The following is a 19,487-nucleotide window of genomic DNA, read 5'->3' on the forward strand; positions in this document are numbered from 1 at the left end:
AAATCACACAGCTGATTCAAGTTAAATAGTTATTACTTGATGTTAAGGTGCTTATTTTAAAACTGAAGAGTGACAACAAACCAGCTGCCTACACAATATACCAATAACAGATAACAATTAGGGCAATATATATATATATATATATACATATATATACATATATATATATATACATATATACATATATATATATATATATATATATATATATATATATATATATATATATATATATATATATATATATATATACAGTACACAGTAAAAATGAAATCATGGGTTTGTAACGCATATAAATGACATAATTTCACAGAAAGAAGACTAGCAGAAGTTGTCAGGTGGCTGAAGTTAATGGAAAGTAGGTCAAAGTCTAGGTTGTATATCACCATTAGCTTATATTAACTGTAAATCAGAAAAAAATCCATTATTTGTTTGCTAGATATATCATACAGTATGTATTTTCTAGCAACGTCAACAGAAAATAAAAAAATGAATATGACAAAAGTGGATAACACTGCAACACAAAAAGTGTTAAGATTTTTTTTACGGTGCACCAATAGTTATGGTGCATTAATAGTTATTTTTATGCAGCATACAATGAGGTAAATACCTTCAGAAGTGTGCCACCTCTTTCTCTCATATTGGCCCATATACAATTATTTTTTTTTTCCTGAGTTTTCTCCTAAGTGAAATTTTTAAACTTGACAATAAAATGCCAGTTAAGCCACCAGAAAGCAGGAAAATACTCAACATAATTTTCATAGTACTGTTTCACCTATTTGTCAGTACTTTTTTAGTTGAAAAGTGCTGGAAAGTTATTTTAAATAGAAGATGAAACATTATCTCCTAAGAGAAAACTCAAGAGAAAAAAGGAATTGCATATGGGCCATTGTGATTAAAATACTTTACAAATTGTGTCATATTTAATTTGACCATATTTTTAGCACCTGACCTTCACCTATTTAAAGGGGCACTTAAGCCAGAAAAAATTTTTTTTTACTCACCCGGGGCTTCTACCAGCCCCCTGCAGCAGTCCTGTGCCCTCGCAGCCACTCACTAATCCTCTGGTCCCCCACTGCCAGCTAGCTTCGTATTTGCAATAGCGCTAATTACAGTAGGGAATGCGGAGAAAGCTACGCATGGCCAGTGCTGTCGAGCCTGTCGGCAAAAACAAAATTAGCTGGCAGCGGGGGACCAGAGGATTAGTGAGTGGCTGTGAGGGCACAGGACTGCTGCAGGGGGCTGGTAGAAGCCCCAGGTGAGTAAAACTCTTTTTGTTCTGGCTTAAGTGTCCCTTTAACCACTTGAGGACCACAGTGCTAAACCCCCCTAAAGACCAAGACATTTTTTACTAAAAGAGCCACTGCAGGGCCGCACAACACAGCACACAAGTGATCCCCCCCAACTTTCTGTTGGTGGGGTCTGATCGCCCCCCAGATGTTTATTTATTTTAAGACAAATATTTCTTTTCTTTTTATAAAAAAAGTGTATTTTTCTTTAATTTTTCCAACCTCCCTCCCCTGGCCAGCCTATCACAGTAATCGGCTGTGATAGGCTTCAGCCCATCACTGCCGATCGCTCCTGTGTCCCACAGGGGGGCAGCCATGTCACAGCACTGCTGCAGCTCACAGCGCTGTACAAGGTTTATAGACCTTTTTATCTCTTTTCTGCTCTCAGAAGCCATTTTCTGCTAGGAAAGTGTTTTATACTTCGAATTTCTTATCAGTGAGGCAGGGAACACACTTGGCTGTTTTCGTACGTGTTTTCTGCACAGAAAAACTGAGAACTCATGCTAAACAATAGGCTAGTGCACACTTAATGTGTTTCTCGCACACAGAAAAAAAAACTGACATTCTGCATCCTGATTCTGCACATTTTGTCAGTTTTCTGTATCAATTACATTAGCTGCTGTGAAAAAACACGCACGTTTTCCTGCATAGAAACACACTTGGTGTGCAGAAAAAGTATGCAGAAAACCGCGCGCAGAAAACTGAAAGATAAGTGTGTTCCCTGCCTGAGGGTCACACTGTAATCACTTCCTGCCTAAGTCAGGACTGAGTAAGCCACTTACATACCTGATATTTAACTCTTTCAAGCAGAGAAAGAAAAAAAGGAACACAGCATAGTTATTTGTGTGCTGGGCACTGTACATACCCATGTCTATCTCATCATGTCACATGTCACCTCGGGTACCTAAGATGGGGGAGAGAAAAAAAAAATATACATACTTGGGGCTTCCTTCATGCCAATCACTCCCTTGCCGTCCGTCCTCTGCCTCCGGGATCATCCAGAATTGGCCCTGCAATGTCCTCGGGTCGGGGTCAGTCGGCACAGGTGCAGTCCGGCTGCATGAGCAGACGCAGAATGCTCCTGGAAACGGGAGCGTGATGAAAGTGTGTGCACGGCCGGACTGCACCTGTGCCAACTGGCCCCGACTGGAGGACTTTGTGGGGCAAATACCTGACGATCCAGGAGGTGGAGGAGGATGGCGAGGAAGCGATCGGCATGGAGGGGGCTGGAGGAAGCCCCAGGTATGTATATTTTATTTCTCCACTGTCCATTTCAGGTTAACTTTAAGATCCCTGTAGGAAGAGCGCAGTTATACTTATTTGTTAGAGAAAACTTATTCTTAACAGTGCTTCCAAAACAACCAGTCCTTGCAACAGCGTCCAACAAAGTGTTTCATTGACACTGTGACCACCATTTCTACCATCTCATACACAGCTTCCCTTTACCTACTGTCCCATCCCTTAAACATTAGACTGTAAGGCCTTTTGACCAGGGCTCTCTTTCCCTTTTGTCTCAGCTACGATTAAATGTTATTTTTTACTGCAAAAAATTACTCTTAGTCTGCGTCTTCTTGAGGGAGGTAAGTCCACCAACTTCCCCCTTTTAAACTGTTTTTAGACTTTTTACTCTACATTGGCACCTCTGTTTTAAAACCTCTTTATATATTCTCTGCTAAGAAGTATTGCATAGCATCTCTTAGTAACGCCTCAAATAGTATGCAACTAACGTTAAGCTGATAGGTCTATAATTTTCTGGATCTGATTTTTTGCCCTTCTTGAATAATAATGGGAAAACATGGTCTATTGGGACTAAAATTAATATTGGAAGATTGGGACCCTTTCAAAACCATAATTTGCAACAACGATGTTTCCCTTTGAAGACAGAAGCAGAGCATGCATTCAACAGCTCTGCTCTACTTTGGTCATCCACCATTGAGTTCCCTCCCTCATCCTTTAAGGAGTCCAATACAGTCCAACTTTCTTTTTTTCCCCCTTAGAGTTGATATACTTGTAATACTTCTTTGGGTGTGATTTGATATCCCTAGGGTTTGATTCTCAGCTTAATCACACCCATTCCTTTTTGAGCTGGTCAACAAGCTCCTTGTTTAAAATTTCAAGCATGTGTAACGATTGTGGAACTTTGTCCGTGATCAGCGCACAACGTGTGCGCTGACACGGCGGAAATCCCCCACAAGCGTATATTTGCAGGCACCCAGCAAAAGGTGCTACGCACCTGTAGAGGGAAATTCCTGTCGGCAGATGACGCTGGGGAGTGCAGAGGAACCAATCCTCTGTACCTCCACAAGTGCCAGACAGGAATTGTACGAAGCGCAGAACGCAATCGCAAGAGAGGCGATTGCGAATGAGATTGAGCAAAGGGACAGGTTGTATGTGTGTGCGCCAATCCAGTCGCGACCGCGCACACACAACAGCAGATATGAAATAGGAACGCGATCGCGAGAGGTGCGATCGCCAGACGTGACACAAGGCAGATCAGAATAGAATACGAGGGTAGCAAAGGCACAGCAAATAATACAATAAGGAGATACGGAAAATAACAAACGCTAGCTAACTGCGAACACCGCACTCATTCGCAACAGTGCACGCGGTTATGCGCGGTCTTCACGTGATAAGCACAATAGAGACAAGCACGCCTAACTAACCATCGACAGACAAACATGAAACAGAGGACGCGAGCGCTTGCTTAACGGTTACCTCACCGAGCCTCCAGCAAGCGTAGCAGACAAGACAGCCACACGAAAACAGGGACAAGCGAGAGATAGGATCCACAGCACTAGCGAAAAGTGGCTAGCGCGATCCAGGTACAGAGTAGCAGAACAGAAGGATCCCCACCGCTAGCAAAAAGTAGCTAGTGCGATCCCAGGAGACGGAACAGAAGGATCCCCAGGAGCGAAAAGTAGCTAGCGCGATCCCAGGAGACAGAACAGAAGAGATAGCTGGTAGCAACCGCTGCACCAGCTATACTCCAAGAACAGAGATCAGAACCATTTCCTGTCGACCACCATAGGGACAGGACAATGGCAACAGGCAAGACAAGACAGAACAGGCAATACAGATAATACAATCCTAACTGCACTAGGGAAATCTGCCTAGCACAGATTCAGGAATTACTCTAAGCTGATGTTCAAACAAAGAGCATGGCTGACACTCCCGGCAGGAGTGTTACACAGGACAAAATCCTTATGAACAGCGAAGCATTGTGGGAAAGACATAGTACTTATAGTACACGCCTCCAATGAATGTGGCCAGGCAATTTGCATGACAACGTATGCAAATTCCTCTGCAAGCACAAGCTGCAAAACTGACAGAAACTCTTCTTTCCAGAGTCCTGCAGCATGCAAATCAAAACAATGGTCAAAAAGCTGCCTGCCTGCACAGGCAGCTGAGCAAATCATCACAGCATGATTGAGAAGCGTAGGGGTGGGGGGATGGGGAGGGGTCTTCAGATGGCAAAAAGTCCCACAGGCATGTCATTAGCCAAGGAACATATATGTGTGCTCCACTAACTATAAAAAAAACTCTTCATGTATATTTTAAGTGCTATTTGTGGTAGTTACCATGCTAAGGACCATGCTTTGCCTTAATTGACGTAAGAATGCATATTTAAAAGGGTATTTTTAAACCATTTAATCCCCTAACAATACTTACACAATAACTTACATTTCTGGGTCATCATGAACTATCTGACTACTGTGTAACATTAAATGAAAATGAAAAGATAGTATTATTTAACATAATATTGTTAATATAGAAAATGTCCTTATATACCGCAGGTTTTAAAGTATAGTATTATAAAACATTTCTGGCATACCTGAAACAACCTTATTGTGGGGTAATATGTACAGACCACCTACCGTGACAGCTACAACATTAGAACCTCCTGGAGAATTCTCTGGTATTCTAGCAACATAATATTCTGAGGAAAATTTTGGTACGTTGTCGTTAATATCCAGGAGGTGGATGGTTATATCTGCCGTTGAGCTGAATTTTTCAGGTGTATTGACCTCAATTGCAAGAAGCTAAAGATAGAAAATTGGCATAAGTAAAAGTTTAGACTCCCACAAACTTGTGGAATATACAACAATAAAGCTTTATACACACACATTAGATTGTCATCAGTTGTTGTCAGCCAAAAATATAATTCATGGAAAGCTTATTTAGATTTCTAAAGTGCTTATGGGTGTCCATCAACACCACTGATGATGTCTTTAGTGATCTTTCATGTTGGATCATGAATGGCTCTCACCTTGTTCTTTTATTGCAGTCTTGGGAGTGGAACACCTCTTGCTTTTTTCCACCTCCTTCTCAATAGAACTAGGCTACTGAGCAGTGTGAGTGCAGTACTGTTTCTGGAGTGTAATTTGTTTTAGTACCATGTTTCCCCTAAAGTAAGACATTCCCTGAGAATAAGCCCTAGCAGGAATTCCTAGCATGCTTGAAATATTAGACATCCCCTGAATGTAAGCCCTAGCAGCAGCCCACATGACACCAGCAAGTCACGCTCAATACAAAGCCTGGATACAGGAGAGCAGCAGTATAATGTGAGTTCTACAGTCCTGTATATGTGTCAGGCAATTTGTGTTTTTGTTGGAGCCCTCCTGATCTGTTGTGATAAGCATCAGTAGAACTTCACCTCTTCACCTTTTCCCAGGACACACAGCTTATCTTATCATAGCTCTGGGGAGCCTGACAGAGTTATCTGCCTGGAAGAAATAGACTCTAAAGGCCCATACACACGTCGGATTTTAGCGAACGACCCGTCGTTTGAACGTTCCGTCGTTCGGACGTTTTCGCGTCAAATCCGACGTGTGTACAGACTATCGTTCGGGTGATAAGACTGGTTACCAGCGATCCGCCGGGCGGATCGCTGGTAACCAGTCTTATCACCCGAACGATAGTCTGTACACACGTCGGATTTGACGCGAAAACGTCAGAACGACGGAATGTTCAAACGGCGGGTCGTTCGCTAAAATCCGACGTGTGTATGGGCCTTTACCCACATTATCAGCAGAATCAGTTTCTTGTAAGTGAGATCCAATATCTGCAAACCACAAGCTCTGTGCATGCTGCTTGTGTTTCAGCATGGCATTGTAACGATAGGTGTCAGCAACCAGAGAGAGAATCTGATCCTTGACGATCTGCAGTATCCCCAAGAATACAGATATACCTGATTATTGGGGATCAGCAGAATCGCCAATAATCAAATATGTCTAACCTCTAGACACCTGAGTGTGTAGTGTTTTGGTGCAACAGTAACCTTTGGACCACCGGGGTAGCAGGTGGTCCAATAAGTAGAGAAGACTCTACTGTAGTCAAGGACACCTGGAGAGGGAGTCCCTGACTGATAAGGAGCAGTGTCCCCTCTGTAGAGCAGGGGACCCCTGCGGGAAGGCTGGCCACCCTGAGGGGGGGTGACAGCCAGAAGGTCAGACAGGCCGGGTCGGCAACAGTGTATCAGATATGCAAGGTACCAAATCAGAGATCAGAAGAATAGTCAAGAAAGCTACAGGTCATAACAGATATCAGAACAAGGCCTAGTCTGAGGTGTGAGGTCCGTGATCTCAACACCCTGGAACTATGCTAGAGAATAACACAGATGATATACAGTATTCCTAGTCTGGGTGTGAGGGCCGTGATCTCAACACCCTGGAACTATGCTAGAGAATAACACAGATGATATACAGTATTCCTAGTCTGGGGTGTGAGGGTCGTGATCTCAACACCCTGGAACTATGCTAGAGAATAACACAGATGATATACAGTATTCCTAGTCTGGGGTGTGAGGGCCGTGATCTCAACACCCTGGAACTATACTAGAGAATAACACAGATGATATACAGTATTTCTAGTCTGGGGTGTGAGGGCCGTGATCTCAACACCCTGGAACTATGCTAGAGAATAACACAGATGATATACAGTAACTGGCTAAGTGTGGATTCCCAGGTCCTCCTGGTTCCACCACACTGAAGGATCTGACTAGGGTCTGAGTGCTAACACATAGGCATTCGCAACGCCAGACAACCAGCAACTGAACAGCAGGAGATATATATAGTAAAGCGCCCTACAGCGCCGCCCAGCTCCCATCAACCAATCACTGACTGAGCAGGAATCAGCTGACCGCCCTGATCAGCTGATCTTCCTCCTACTGGTATAAAGAGCTTGTCTTGCAGTGCGCACGCGCGTAGCTCTCCATCTCTGTGCACTACTAGGTCCAGACAGCCCAGGCACATGTTGCTGCGGGGAAACCGCCGCACTGGACGCGGAATCCGCCGCCTTACCGTCGGAACATGCGGCGGCCCCCACGCCATCCTTCCCATGTGCACCATTAGTTCCAGATAACCCAGACGCATGCTGACACGGACAAACCGCCGCACCAGATGCGGAATCAGCCGCCTTACTGTCAGAACACGCGGCGGCTTTTCCGCTATTCATCACAGTACCCCCATCCCCCGAGGAGTGGACTCCGGACACTTTCCACCAGGCTTTCCAGGATGTAAATCATGAAACTCTTTCTTCAAATCCTCCGCATGCATGCGGCAATCTGGCACCCAAGATCTCTCCTCTATGCCAAATCCTTTCCAGTGGACCAGATACTGCACGGAATTCTGCACCAAGCGAGAATCCAGAATCTTTTCAATCTCATACTCTGGTTGGTCATCCACCAACACAGGGGGGGGGGAGAGGAGTCCACCTGTACAGCTGGTTTCAACAGGGACACATGAAACGATCTCACACCTTTCATGCTGGGTGGGAGATCAACAGCATATGTGACATTATTAATCTTGTTGGTCACTGTAAATGGTCCTATAAATTTAGGACCTAGCTTGGGTGACAATTGTTTCAAGGCCAAATGGATACCCACACCAGATCTCCAGGGGAGAATCTCCACTCCACAGACCGATGTTTATCTGCCTGCTTCTTCTGGGTCTGGAAAGCTTTCCCTAGGTTTCTCTTAACCATTCCCCAAATCTCTTTCAAGGCCCTCTGCCAGTCCTCCAGAGCTGGAAAAGGAGTTGATGCGACTGGCAAAGGAGCAAACTTAGGTGATCTACCTGACACCACTTGAAAAGGGGAATACCCAGAGGAAGAGATTTTCAGATTGTTGTGCGCAAACTCTGCAAACGGCAAAAATTTTACCCAATCAGTTTGCGCATCAGCAACATAGCACCTGAGAAATTGTTCCAGAGATTGATTAACTCTCTCGGTCTGGCCGTTGGTCTGAGGGTGGTAGCCTGATGAGAAGAATGCGAGTTCCATGTCTAATTGATGGCAAAAGGCCCTTCAAAATTTTGAAACAAATTGGACTCCCCGATCTGACACTACATTTTCCGGAATGCCATGCAGCCGGAAGATGTGCTGGATGAAGAGATCAGCCAGTTCCTGGGCCGAGGGGAGTCCTTTCAGAGGGACAAAGTGCGCCATCTTACTGAAACGATCTACTACCACCCAAATGACCGACTTGCCTTCAGACCGAGGGAGTTCAGCCACAAAATCCATGGAAATATGAGTCCAAGGTTCATTGGGGACTGGCAAAGACTGTAACGTGCCCACGGGGGCCTGCCGAGAGGGCTTACTCCTCGCACAGATCGTGCACTCCCTTACAAATTCCTTACAATCAGACGCTAAACTAGGCCACCAGACACATCTAGCCAGTAGATCCTGAGTTCTGGTGGCTCCAGGATGACCGGCATTCTTGTGAGAGTGAAAAAACTGTAGAATTTGTAACCGAAAGGGCAGTGGCACAAACATGACCCCCTCTGGCTTTCCCTCTGGAACATCCTGTTGATAGGGACTCAAAGTAGTTGACCAATCTCTCCAAGTCTCAGTGGCTGCCAGGACCATCTTTGGAGGCAGGATAGTCTCCGGATCAGCAGACTGCACTGACTCGGGTTCAAAACACCTAGAGAGCGCATCGGCCTTGATATTCTTACTTCCGGGAGTATACGTGATTATAAATCTAAATCTAGCAAAAAACAGGGACCACCGGGCCTGACGGGGGCTAAGTCTCTTAGCCCCCTCGATATACTCCAAATTCTTATGGTCTGTGTCATGCCCGTTTCTAGGGCCGTGCGACCGTGCGGCTGCCCTGAGCGCTGAGAGAGGAGGGGCGCGTCGGCAGCCCAGCGCTACTACATGGAGTAGTTACATGTCCCTCCAGCGCTGGGTTTCTCCATGCTCGCAGCCTCGCACTACTTCCTAGTCCCGCCCCTTCCCTCTGCATCATCATGGTTGTGAGGAGGAGATCAGAGGAGACCGAGTCAAGTGAGGAGGAGAAGGCATAGAAGACAGCACTACCAGCGCTGGGACAGGTAGTTATGTGTTACAGCAGCCCAGCTCTTTTGCCAGCTCTGCACAACAGGAGAGAAGGCAGCATTCTTGTCTGCAGATTAGCTGCCTGTAAATATACACATAGTTTACATTTGGGGCTGTCCTGGAGGGGAGTTGTGTGCATCCTGTGCAGTCATGTGAAAGAAAGCTCAGAAAACTTTGCAGGCAGCGTCTGCTCTGTGTAATGTCAGGCTTGTCAAAGTAAATGCCTGAAACAGGCTGTCCGATCCTGAAGCTGATCTTCTAGTGCACAGGCTGCAGCTCAGCCTTCCCTGCAGAATGCAGACCAGACGACATTTGAGGTCATAAATGAATACAGTGGAGGAGGATGTAGACTTTTCTATCAGCACATTGTACAGGCAGGCAGAGTGTTTGCAGAATAAAATCTACAGATGATGTAGATATATGCAGTAATTTGTGTAACATACATTTAATATTGTGCAGCTCAACTGTGACTGGCTGTTCATTGTATAAGAGCATAATGTTCCATCTTTCTTTGCTCACTCACTTCCTTAACCCTCTCTGACCACCCTCTGTCTTTTTCCACCCTCTCTCTTGCTCCCTGTCCACACTCTTGTGTCCTAACCCCCTCCTCTCCCTCACTTTCTCTGCTCACCTTCTCTCTTGTTTTATGTCCCTATTCCTACCAATGTATCAACTTTTTTTCTTTTGAAAACCCAAACAATCCCTGTCACCCTCTTTCACGGTTTGTCTGGACACCCGCTTTATCTTTATCTGCTCAGTTTCTTACTAGCACTCTCCGTCCATCCAGTGGCGTAGCTAAGGAGCTGTGGGCCCCGATGCAAGTTTTACAATGGGGCCCCCCAAGCACTTTATACATAGCAATTGATACGGTGCACCAAAACCTGCCAATGGCAACTACAGAGTCAGAGGTGCAAGAAAGGGATGGGAAACAGTTTGTTAATGATTACCACTATTCAAAGTATCTATAGAAGTGATTATTATGAGCACAGGACCAATAGAGAGCTAATACTGTAGTTGAGGGAGGGCCCTTCGGGGCCCCTCTGGCCCAAGGGCCCCGATGCGGTCGCTACCGCTGCACCCCCTATTGCTACGCCCCTGCGTCCATCCTCACTATATGACCCTGTGTCCAAAATTTCTCAATAAACCTGCTGTGTCCTCCCTCCCTCCTACCATAATCATAGCCTAATGTCTTGTCATATTATTATTATGTATTTATCTAGCTGTGACATCTTCTGCAGCACTTTGCAGAGTACATAGTCATGTCACTGACTGTCCTCAGAGGAGCTCCCAATCTAATCCTGTCATAGTCATAGTCTAATGTCCTGCCATATTATCATTATGTATTTATATAGCACTGACAGCTTCTGCAGCACATTACAGAGTGCATAGTTATGTCACTGACTGTCCTCAGAGGAGCTCACAATCTAATCCTACCATAGTCATAGCCTAATGTCCTGCCATATTATCATTATGTATTTATATAGCACTGACAGCTTCTGCAGCACATTACAGAGTGCATAGTCATGTCACTGACTGTCCTCAGAGAAGCTCACAATCTAATCCTACCATAGTCATAGCCTAATGTCCTGCCATATTATCATTATGTATTTATATAGCACTGACAGCTTCTGCAGCACATTACAGAGTGCATAGTCATGTCACTGACTGTCCTCAGAGGAGCTACCAAAATCATAGTTTAAGGAAAATCCTTTGGGGGAATTGTGAAATGTATTTGTGTGTTTTAGAATGTTGCATAATACAATTTAATTACCACAGCACATCACTTTACCATCTCATGTCCACCGATGTAGTTAAACATATGCTGTGAAGCTGCACATGTACATGCTCAAGTTTCAATTTGGAAGGGGGGGGGGGGGGGGGGGGTTGGTGAAAACAGGCCTAGGATGATGAAAAGTATAAATCCGGCCCTGAGTGCGGGCGCTGGGACCTTGCAGACACTGCACTGATATGCGGAAGTGATATCACTTCCGCATATGCAGCCCAGTGTTTACGGAGTACTGTGCGCCTGCTCTCACTGGTCGCCAGCTGATTCAGGTACCTATCTAACCTATACTGGGGAGCAGCTACCTATCTAACCTATACTGGGGAGCAGCCACCTATCTAACCTATGCTGGGGGGCAGCCACCTATCTAACCTATACTGGGGAGCAGCCACCTATCTAACCTATACTGGGGACACCTACTTATCTAACCTGTATTGGGGGCAACTATACTGGCTACCTATATTGGAGGCACCTACCTAACTAACCTATACCGGGGGCACCTACTTATCTAACCTGTATTGGGGGCAACTATACTGGCTACCTATATTGGAGGCACCTACCTAACTATCCTATACTGGGGGCACCTACCTATCAAACCTGTGCTGGGGGCAACTATTCTGGCTACCTATATTAGAGGCACCCACCTAGCTAACTTGTACTGGGAGGCACCTACCTATCTAACTTATACCGGGGGTGCCTGCCTATTGTAACCTATACTGGGGTCAACTATACTGGGGCACCTATGCCTGGCTACCTATACTGGGGGGACCTATAGCTGGCTACCTATACTGGGGTACCTATTCCTGGCTACCTATAGTGGGGGGACCTATATTGAGTGCAACTAGACCTGGCTAACCTATACTGCGGGCACCTATACCTGGTTCCGCGGGGGGGGGGGGGCGCAATTTTTACACCCTCGCCCTGGGTGCATTTTAGCCTAGAAACTGCCCTGGTCTGTGTAAACCGTGATAACATGTTCTGCACCCTCCAGCCAGTGTCGCCATTCCTCAAAAGCTAATTTGATGGCTAGGAGCTCCCGGTTGCCGATGTCATAATTTTTCTCGGCAAGTGAAAATCTGCGAGAAAAGTAAGCGCATGGATGTAGCTTGCCCTGAAATCCTGACCTCTGTGACAATACCGCTCCTACCCCCTACTCAGGAGTCCCTGACTGATAAGGAGCAGTGTCCCCTCTGAAGAGCAGGGGACCCCTGCGGAAAGGCTGGCCACCCTGAGGGGGGGTGACAGCCAGAAGGTCAGACAGGCCGGGTCGGCAACAGTGTACCAGATATGCAAGGTACCAAATCAGAGATCAGAAGAATAGTCAAGAAAGCTACAGGTCATAACAGATATCAGAACAAGGCCTAGTCTGAGGTGTGAGGTCCGTGATCTCAACACTCTGTAACTATGCTAGAGAATAACACAGATGATATACAGTATTCCTAGTCTGGGGTGTGAGGGCCATGATCTCAACACCCTGGAACTATGCTAGAGAATAACACAGATGATATCCAGTATTCCTAGTCTGGGGTGTGAGGGCCGTGATCTCAACACCCTGGAACTATGCTAGAGAATAACACAAATTATATACAGTATTCCTAGTCTGGGGTGTGAGGGCCGTGATCTCAACACCCTGGAACTATGCTATAGAATAACAAAGATGATATACAGTATTCCTAGTCTGGGGTGTGAGGGCCGTGATCTCAACACCCTGGAACTATGCTAGAGAATAACACAGATGATATACAGTATTCCTAGTCTGGGGTGTGAGGGCCGTGATCTCAACACCCTGGAACTAAGCTAGAGAATAACACAGATGATATACAGTAACTGGCTAAGTGTGGATTCCCAGGTCCTCCTGGTTCCACCACACTGAAGGATCTGACTAAGGTCTGAGTGCTAACACATAGGCATTCGCAACTCCAGACAACCAGCAACTGAACAGCAGGAGATATATATAGTAAAGCGCCCCACAGCGCCGCCCAACTCCCATCAACCAATCACTGACTGAGCAGGAATCAGCTGACTGCCCTGATCAGCTGATCTTCCTCCTACTGGTATAAAGAGCTTGTCTTGCAGCGTGCGCATGCGTAGCTCTCCATCTCTGTGCACTACTAGGTCCAGACAGCCCAGGCACATGTTGCTGCGGGGAAACCGCCGCACTGGACGCGGAATCCGCCGCCTTATTGTCGGAACATGCGGCGGCCACCACGCCATCCTTCCCATGTGCATCATTAGTTCCAGATAACCCAGACACATGCTGACGCGGACAAACCGCCGCATCAGACGCGGAATCAGCCGCCTTACTGTCAAAACACGCGGCGGATTTTCCGCTATTCATCACAGGCATGCAGTATGTACATTTTGTATAGGAAAACTACCAGTGTTTCCCCCAAAATAAGAAAACCTCTGAAAATAAGCCCTAGCACATCTTTTGGAGCAAAAATTAACATAAGACAGTGTCTTATTTTCGGGGAAACATGGTAGGTACTATGTGATCAGATTAATTTTGATTTGTGTGTGTGCTTGTCTGTCTCCAGCCAGGGTTAGCAGTAGTTGAAGTAGAAAAGTGAAGCATAATTCATTCAGCTCTCTGAGGAGGTTGATAAGAGCATTAGGGTTCAGAATAAAGAAACGCCACTGTACATACACACACACACACACACATATATATCAAACATATGTGTGAATATATATGCCACCATCACTCATAAATGTCTGGACCAATTTCATCGAAACGTGGTATACGGATCCCTTACTACCTGGGAAGATATTTTCTTGGGGTCTAATGCCCCATCCTCCCCTCTTTCTTCAACAGAGTAAGAATGGCAGCAATTTAAATATTCCCCTTGAAAATCAATACGTGAATTTTGATTAGCTGTTGTAGGCTCCACCCACTTTCCTGAATATTAATCCCAGTCACAGTGACCAACCGTGAAAAGTTGTAGGACCCCGTCATTAAGAGTGTAAGAAGGCCTATCAATTTACATTTTCCCATTTAAACATGTGGTTGTAAGCTCTGCCCACTTTTTTATAACCTTGACACACAGTCACTCAATTACATAGTTTGTGAGCTTTACGATCTTTGGTATCAATAATCTGGGAATGGAAGCAGTTAAAATTTTCCCATTGAAACCAATAATAATAATAATAAAATATAAATAGCCGTTTGTGGTTCTGCCCCCTTTTCTGAACCCCAGTCACCCACTGAGCGACTGTACCAGGTTTATGGCCTCTGATATTAACAGTGTAAGAATGGGAGCAATTGGAATATTGCCCATGAAAATACAGTAAGTAGGTGAATTTTGATTGGCTGTTGTAAGCTCCACCTGCTTTCCTGAATATTAATGGCAGTCACCCAGTGACCAACTGTGCCAAGTTTGAGAACCCTGCCATAAACAGTATTAGAATGGCTGCAGTTTAAATTTTCCCATGTATAATTTTGGTTATTGGTGGCTCTGTCCACTTTTTGTAACCATGACACACAGTAATTCAATGATGAAGTTTCTGAGCTGTGGAATCTTATGCATCAATAATGTGAGAATGGAAGCAGTTTATCAATCAAACCAATCTGATTGGCTGTTTGCAGCTCACCCCCTTTTCTAAATGTAAACCCTTGTAACCCAGTGACCGACTTTAGCATATTTCCCTTGAAAAGCAATAGGTGAATTTTGCTTTTCTGTTGTTTGCCCCATCCACTTTCCTGATTATTAATCCCAGTCACCCAGTGACCAACTGTGCCAAGTTTCAGAAACCTGTGATTAGCAGTCTACAAATGACTGCAATTTACATGTAACGATTTGTGTCAGCAAATAACAGAATTCTGATTATTAGGTGATCTGCAGTATCACCTATAATGCAGATATATACCTGATTATATGGTGATCTGCAGAATCACCTATAATACTGGTATATAAAAAACTGATGTGACAACAAATGGCAATGAGTGATTGGTGCAACAGTAGTACTGATAGCTTTGGCAATACCTCACCAGAGGAGCTGGTGGGTACTAACAGTACAGTACCCCTCACCAGAGTCAAGGGCCCTCTGGTGAGAGTAGAGTGGTCAGACAGATCGGGTTCGGCAACAGACAGACAGATGCAGTGCAAAATCAGGAGGCAGAGAAAGGAAGGTATAAGCAAGCAGAGTCAGCAACAAGATCAGATGGGCAGAGGTACAGAGTCACTGAGCAGAAGAGTAGTCAGAACGAGCCACAGTCATGCACAAATAATAACACAGTAATGTAAACCTTTAAGGCTATCAAACAATTCCTATCTTGTGTGAAATCTCCAGTTTTCTCCTGGATCAAAGCACACCGGAACTATCTAAGGGTCTGAGCGCTAACAGAGAGTATTGGCAACAGCAGACAAGTTGCGAGTGATTCAGCTAGGCTTATGAAGCAGAGAAGACCCCTCTGGCACGCCCCCTCCTATCAACCAATGAGGAGCGCCGAGTGTTTCCTCTGATGTCAGCCGACCGGCCGGTCAGCTGACGCGCCTCCTCCCCGCATAAAGTTCCTGTCTGTGCGCGCGTGCACACGCGACAAAGCTACCCTATGTGCAACTGACAGACCCGTCCTCGGCGTGCTAGACGCCTGAGGCACGGATACACTGCCAAACAGGGAGCTGGAGGCAACTGCGGTGGTAGCGCTGTTCACCGCGGCTGCCTCTCCAACGTTTGTTACATTACATTTCCCATTGAAAAGTAATTGCTGAAATTTGATTGGCTGTATTATGCTCCACCCACTTTACCTGAATCTTTCACCCCAGTCACCAAGTGACCAACTCTGCCAAGTTTGGGGACTTTCATTACTGTGAGAATGGCAGCCTTTTCAATTTTTTTCCATTGACATGAATGGGTGAAATCTGATTGGCTGTTTGTGGGTCTGCACAGCTGTCCAGAGGGGAAGTCAGACCCCCAGAACATATCTTCCCAGGTAGTAAGGGATCTTATTGCAAGTTTTGTTGAAATCGGTCAAGGCTTCTTCAAGTGATGGTGTCACAAACACATATGTCCAATTCTTATATATATATATATATATATATATATATATATATATGTATATATATATATATATATATATATATATATATATATATATATATATATATATATATATATATATATATATATATATATATATGTATATATATATATTAATATGTAATATTAAATACTTAACGCAGGAAGAAGTAAAGGCAAGACTAAATAAATGAAAAATAGACAAGGCACCTGGCCCGGATGGCATGCATCCTCGGGTCCTAAGGGAATTAAGTTCAGTTATAGATAAACCCCTTTATCTATCTTATCTTTTGTGACTCTCTTGCAACTGGCAGAGTCCCAGTGGATTGGCGTACAGCCCACGTTTTCCCATTATTTAAGAAGGGTAAAAAATCAGATCCAGGAAATTATAGACCTGTAAGCTTAACATCAGTTGTATGCAAACTATTTGAGGGGTTACTAAGAGATACTATACATGACTTCATAGTAGAAAATAATCTTATTTCTCAGCATTAAAGGGACACTTAAGTCAAACAAAAAAAATGAGTTTTCCTCACCTAAGGCTTCCAATAGCCCCCTGCAGTTGTCCGGTGCCCTCACCGTCTCCCTCCGATCCTCCTGGCCCCGCCGGCAGCCACTTCCTGTTTCGGTGACAGGAGCTGACAGGCTGGGGACGCGAGTGATTCTTCGCATTCCCAGAGACATTAGCACCCTCTATGCTGCTATATGGTATATGATATATGCTATAGCAGCATAGATGGCGCTATTGTGGCCAGGAACATGAAGAATCACTCGCGTCCCCAGCCTGTCAGCTCCTGTCACCGAAACAGGAAGTGGCTGCCGGCGGGGCCAGGAGGATCGGAGGGAGACGGCAAGGGCACCGGACAGCTGCAGGGGGCTATTGGAAGCCCCAGGTGAGTAAAACTCATTTTTTTTGTTTGACTTAAGTGTCCCTTTAACATGGGTTTACTAAAGACAGGTCCTGTTTGACTAACATGCTCAGCTTTTATGAGGTAGTGAATGCTAATATGGATATTGGGAATGCTGTAGATGTGATATACTTGGACTTTGCAAAGGCCTTCGACACTGTTTCCCACAAACGTCTGGTGCAAAAGTTGAGGATGCAAGGACTGGGGGAGAGTCTGTGTGCATGGATAGGGAACTGGCTAATGGACAGAAAACAAAGAGTTGTGGTCAATGGATCATACTCAAAATGGGAGACTGTTAGCAGTGGGGTCCCACAGGGGTCTGTACTGGGTCCAGTGCTCTTTAATTTATTTATTAATGACCTAGTGGATGCAGTAGTGAGCGATGTTGCTGTTTTTGCAGATGATACAAAATTGTGCAGAAGCATCAACTCTCAGGAAGATAGTGTCATATTGCAACAGGATCTGCATAGGATGGCTATATGGGCACATAAATGGCAGATGAAATTCAATGTTGAAAAATGTAAAGTCATGCATTTTGGTCGTACCAATGGTCTAGCACCATACAAAATAAATGGGATACAGTTGGGGACATCAAACTTGGAGAAGGACTTAGGAGTACTCATCGACAATAAGTTAAATAATCGTACTCAATGCCAAGCCACTGCAGCTAAAGCTAACACAATTTTGGGATGCATTAAAAGGGAAATAAAAACTCGAGATGCGAGCATAATATTGCCCCTGTTTAACTCTCTAGTAAGGCAGCGCGGTGGCGTAGTGGTTAGCTCTCTCGCCTTGCAGCGCTGGGTCCCTGGTTCGAATCCCAGCCAGGGCACTATCTGCAAAGAGTTTGTATGTTCTCTCCGTGTCTGCGTGGGTTTCCTCCGGGCACTCCGGTTTCCTCCCACATTCCAAAAACATACAGATAAGTTAATTGGCTCCCCCTAAAATTGGCCCTAGACTACAGTACTTACACTACATAATATAGACATATGGCAATGGTAGGGATTAGATTGTGAGCTCCTTTGAGGGACAGTTAGTGACAAGATATATATATACTCTGTACAGCGCTGCGTAATATGTCGGCGCTATATAAATACTAAATAATAATAATAATAAGGCCACATCTGGAATATGGAATTCAGTTCTGGGCACCACATTACAAAAAAGATATTGCAGTTTTAGAGCAGGTACAGAGACGAGCAACAAAATTGATACGTGGGAAGGAAGGTCTCACTTACCAAGAAAGGTTAGATAAACTGGGTTTATTTAGTCTAGAGAAAAGACGCCTTAGAGGAGATTTAATTAACATGTATAAATACATCAGAGGGCAATATAATAGCTTGGCGGATGAGCTTTTTGTCCCTAGGCCTTCTCAAAGGACTAGAGGACATGCTCTGCGCATGGAGGAAAAACGTTTTAGCCATTTATTTAGGAAAGGATTTTTTACAGTAAGAGTGATTAAGATGTGGAATGCATTGCCACAGGAAGTAGTTATGGCAAACTCTATACCTGCATTTAAAGGGGGCTTAGATGCTTTCCTTGCGTTGAATGACATCCATGGCTAAAATTACTAGGTAATGCCTAATGATGTTGATCCAGGGATTTTATCTGATTGCCATCTGGAGTCGGGAAGGAATTTTTCCCTTTAGGGGCTAATTGGATCATGCCTTGTAAGGGTTTTTTCGCCTTCCTCTGGATCAACAGGGATATGTGAGGGAGCAGACTGGAGTTGTACTTTGTACTGGTTGAACTCGATGGACGTATGTCTTTTTTCAACCAAAATAACGATGTAACTATATACTGTGTGTATATATGTGTGTGTGTGTGTGTGTGTGTGTGTGTGTGTGTGTGTGTGTGTGTGTGTGTGTGTGTGTGTGTGTGTGTGTGTGTGTATATATATATATATATAGTGTGTGTGTGTGTGTGTGTGTGTGTGTGTATGTATGTATGTATGACCCAAATGATGGTTGTTGGCGCCACCCGCTTTTTCTAACCTTGACACACAGTCACTCAATGGCCAAGTTTATGAGCTTTGGTGTCCTTGACATCAATAATTAACATTTTCACATTGAAATGAAGCAAATCTGATTTGCTGCTCGTGGCTATGGCCCCTTTTCTAAATTTGGACCCCAGTCACCAAATGACTGACTGTAC

General features: G+C 44.8%; 1 protein-coding gene across 2 annotated transcripts in view; it reads right to left on the bottom strand.

Annotated features, from left to right (window-relative positions):
• Window positions 1-19,487, bottom strand: part of CDHR1 (cadherin related family member 1) — a 144,734-nt gene that overhangs the window by 45,097 nt on the left and 80,150 nt on the right. For both annotated transcript variants that reach the window (XM_068258858.1, XM_068258859.1), the window contains exon 14: window positions 5,165-5,329. In XM_068258858.1, coding sequence (XP_068114959.1) covers window positions 5,165-5,329 — 165 coding nt within the window. The remainder of the gene's footprint in view (window positions 1-5,164; window positions 5,330-19,487) is intronic.

This window comes from Hyperolius riggenbachi, chromosome 10, assembly GCF_040937935.1.
Source record: "Hyperolius riggenbachi isolate aHypRig1 chromosome 10, aHypRig1.pri, whole genome shotgun sequence".
In the NCBI taxonomy this organism is placed as follows: Eukaryota; Metazoa; Chordata; class Amphibia; order Anura; family Hyperoliidae; genus Hyperolius; species Hyperolius riggenbachi.